Consider the following 1591-nt stretch of genomic DNA (forward strand, 5'->3'; position numbering starts at 1 on the left):
GGGACGGCGGGGTTAGGGGAGGACGAGGCTGCGTCTCTGGAAATGGAGCAACGCCGTCATGGCGACCTCCTGCTGTTGCCCGAGCTGCGGGACTCGTACGACAACCTGACGGCCAAACTGCTGCTCATGTACGTGTGGCTGGACCGCCACATCGACTACAAGTTTGTGCTAAAGGCAGACGACGACACCTTCGCCCGGCTGGATGTCTTGCTGGAGGAGCTAAGGGGCAAAGAGCCGCGCCGCCTCTATTGGGGCTTCTTCTCCGGCCGGGGACGAGTGAAGGGCGCCGGGAAGTGGAAAGAGAGCTCCTGGGTCCTGTGCGACTATTACCTGCCCTATGCTTTGGGAGGGGGCTACGTGCTCTCCTGGGACCTGGTCCACTATCTGAGAATCGGCAAAGACTACCTAGCCCAGTGGCAAAGCGAGGACGTATCCCTGGGCACCTGGCTGGCTCCGGTGGATGTCAAGAGGGTTCACGACACCCGTTTCGACACCGAATACAAGTCCAGAGGTTGCAATAATAAATATATTGTCACCCACAAGCAGAGCATCGAAGATATGTTGGAGAAGCACCAAACACTGGCCAAAGATGGAAAGCTATGCAAAGAGGAGGTGAAGCTGAGGTTATCTTACATCTATGACTGGGGGGTGCCCCCGTCACAATGCTGCCAGCGGAAAGATGGCATACCTTGACGGATCACCAAGCTGACAATGCCTGCTCTTGTCAAGGGCTGGAGATGGGCCAATGGGAAGTTGTATATGTTGCTTACTCTTGTATTCGAGACTTTGGCTGATGACTGAAAACCAAAGTTCATCATCGGCTTTAGTTCCCCTTCCTTTTGATGCCAGAGGGAAAGATGACACCCTGAGAATTGGTGTGATGATGCATTTGCTGCTCCTGATCATGGCTGGAGGTGGCCCACGTTATGCTTGAATGCAATAAAGTTTTGAACATTGCTGACAATAATATTTTACTGCATGGGTGAAGAAGGATTGACCGTTTGTGCAGCCTTTGTCTCACCCGTCTGACATATTGTTATTCGGAAAAAAAAACGTAAGAGAGATATAGGGCAGAGTAGAACTTGTGTGTGGAACATCTTGTAGTACCAACTGCACATGGCTAGAACGGAGTGAGGAGAAGCATCTGGAATAACCACATTTTTTTTTCTTCCTTACATTTCATGCTGATAGTATGTAAACTGACACTAAATTCCGGAGTTAAATCTTAAAAATGCATTCAAGTCCCCCAACTATTAATAAAAATGTATCTTATGTGTATATCACTCGGCTGTAGATCCTCAAATCATCTCTGAATTGGTGCTGACACTGTCCTTCCTTCTGGAGGGGGGATGCTTTTGTTTCCCATGGTCTCTGTGTGTGTGTTGTAAAGTAGCCACCGCTCCAAGCTCACTCCCGTGAAGGACTACGATCTCATGTTTAGTTTACTCATTTGTATCCAGATTGTAGTCCATCATGGGAGTGAGCTTGGGGTGGTGACTACTTTTACAACACACACAGGGACCATGTGGAACAAAAGTAGCCCCCCTCCAGAAGGAAGGACAGTGTCAGCACCAAATCAGAGATGATTTGA

At 49.4% G+C, this 1591-nt stretch overlaps 1 protein-coding gene across 1 annotated transcript in view; it reads left to right on the forward strand.

The window, feature by feature from the left end:
• Positions 1-966, forward strand: part of B3GALT6 (beta-1,3-galactosyltransferase 6) — a 1531-nt gene extending 565 nt beyond the window's left edge. The window contains exon 2 of the mRNA XM_018553078.1: positions 1-966. Within this exon, the coding sequence (XP_018408580.1) occupies positions 1-693 (693 nt within the window). The 3' untranslated portion in view covers positions 694-966.
• Positions 967-1591: the final 625 nt, after the last annotated feature.

This window comes from Nanorana parkeri, unplaced genomic scaffold (genome assembly GCF_000935625.1).
Source record: "Nanorana parkeri isolate BGI_ZX_2015 unplaced genomic scaffold, ASM93562v1 scaffold109, whole genome shotgun sequence".
NCBI lineage: Eukaryota > Metazoa > Chordata > Amphibia > Anura > Dicroglossidae > Nanorana > Nanorana parkeri.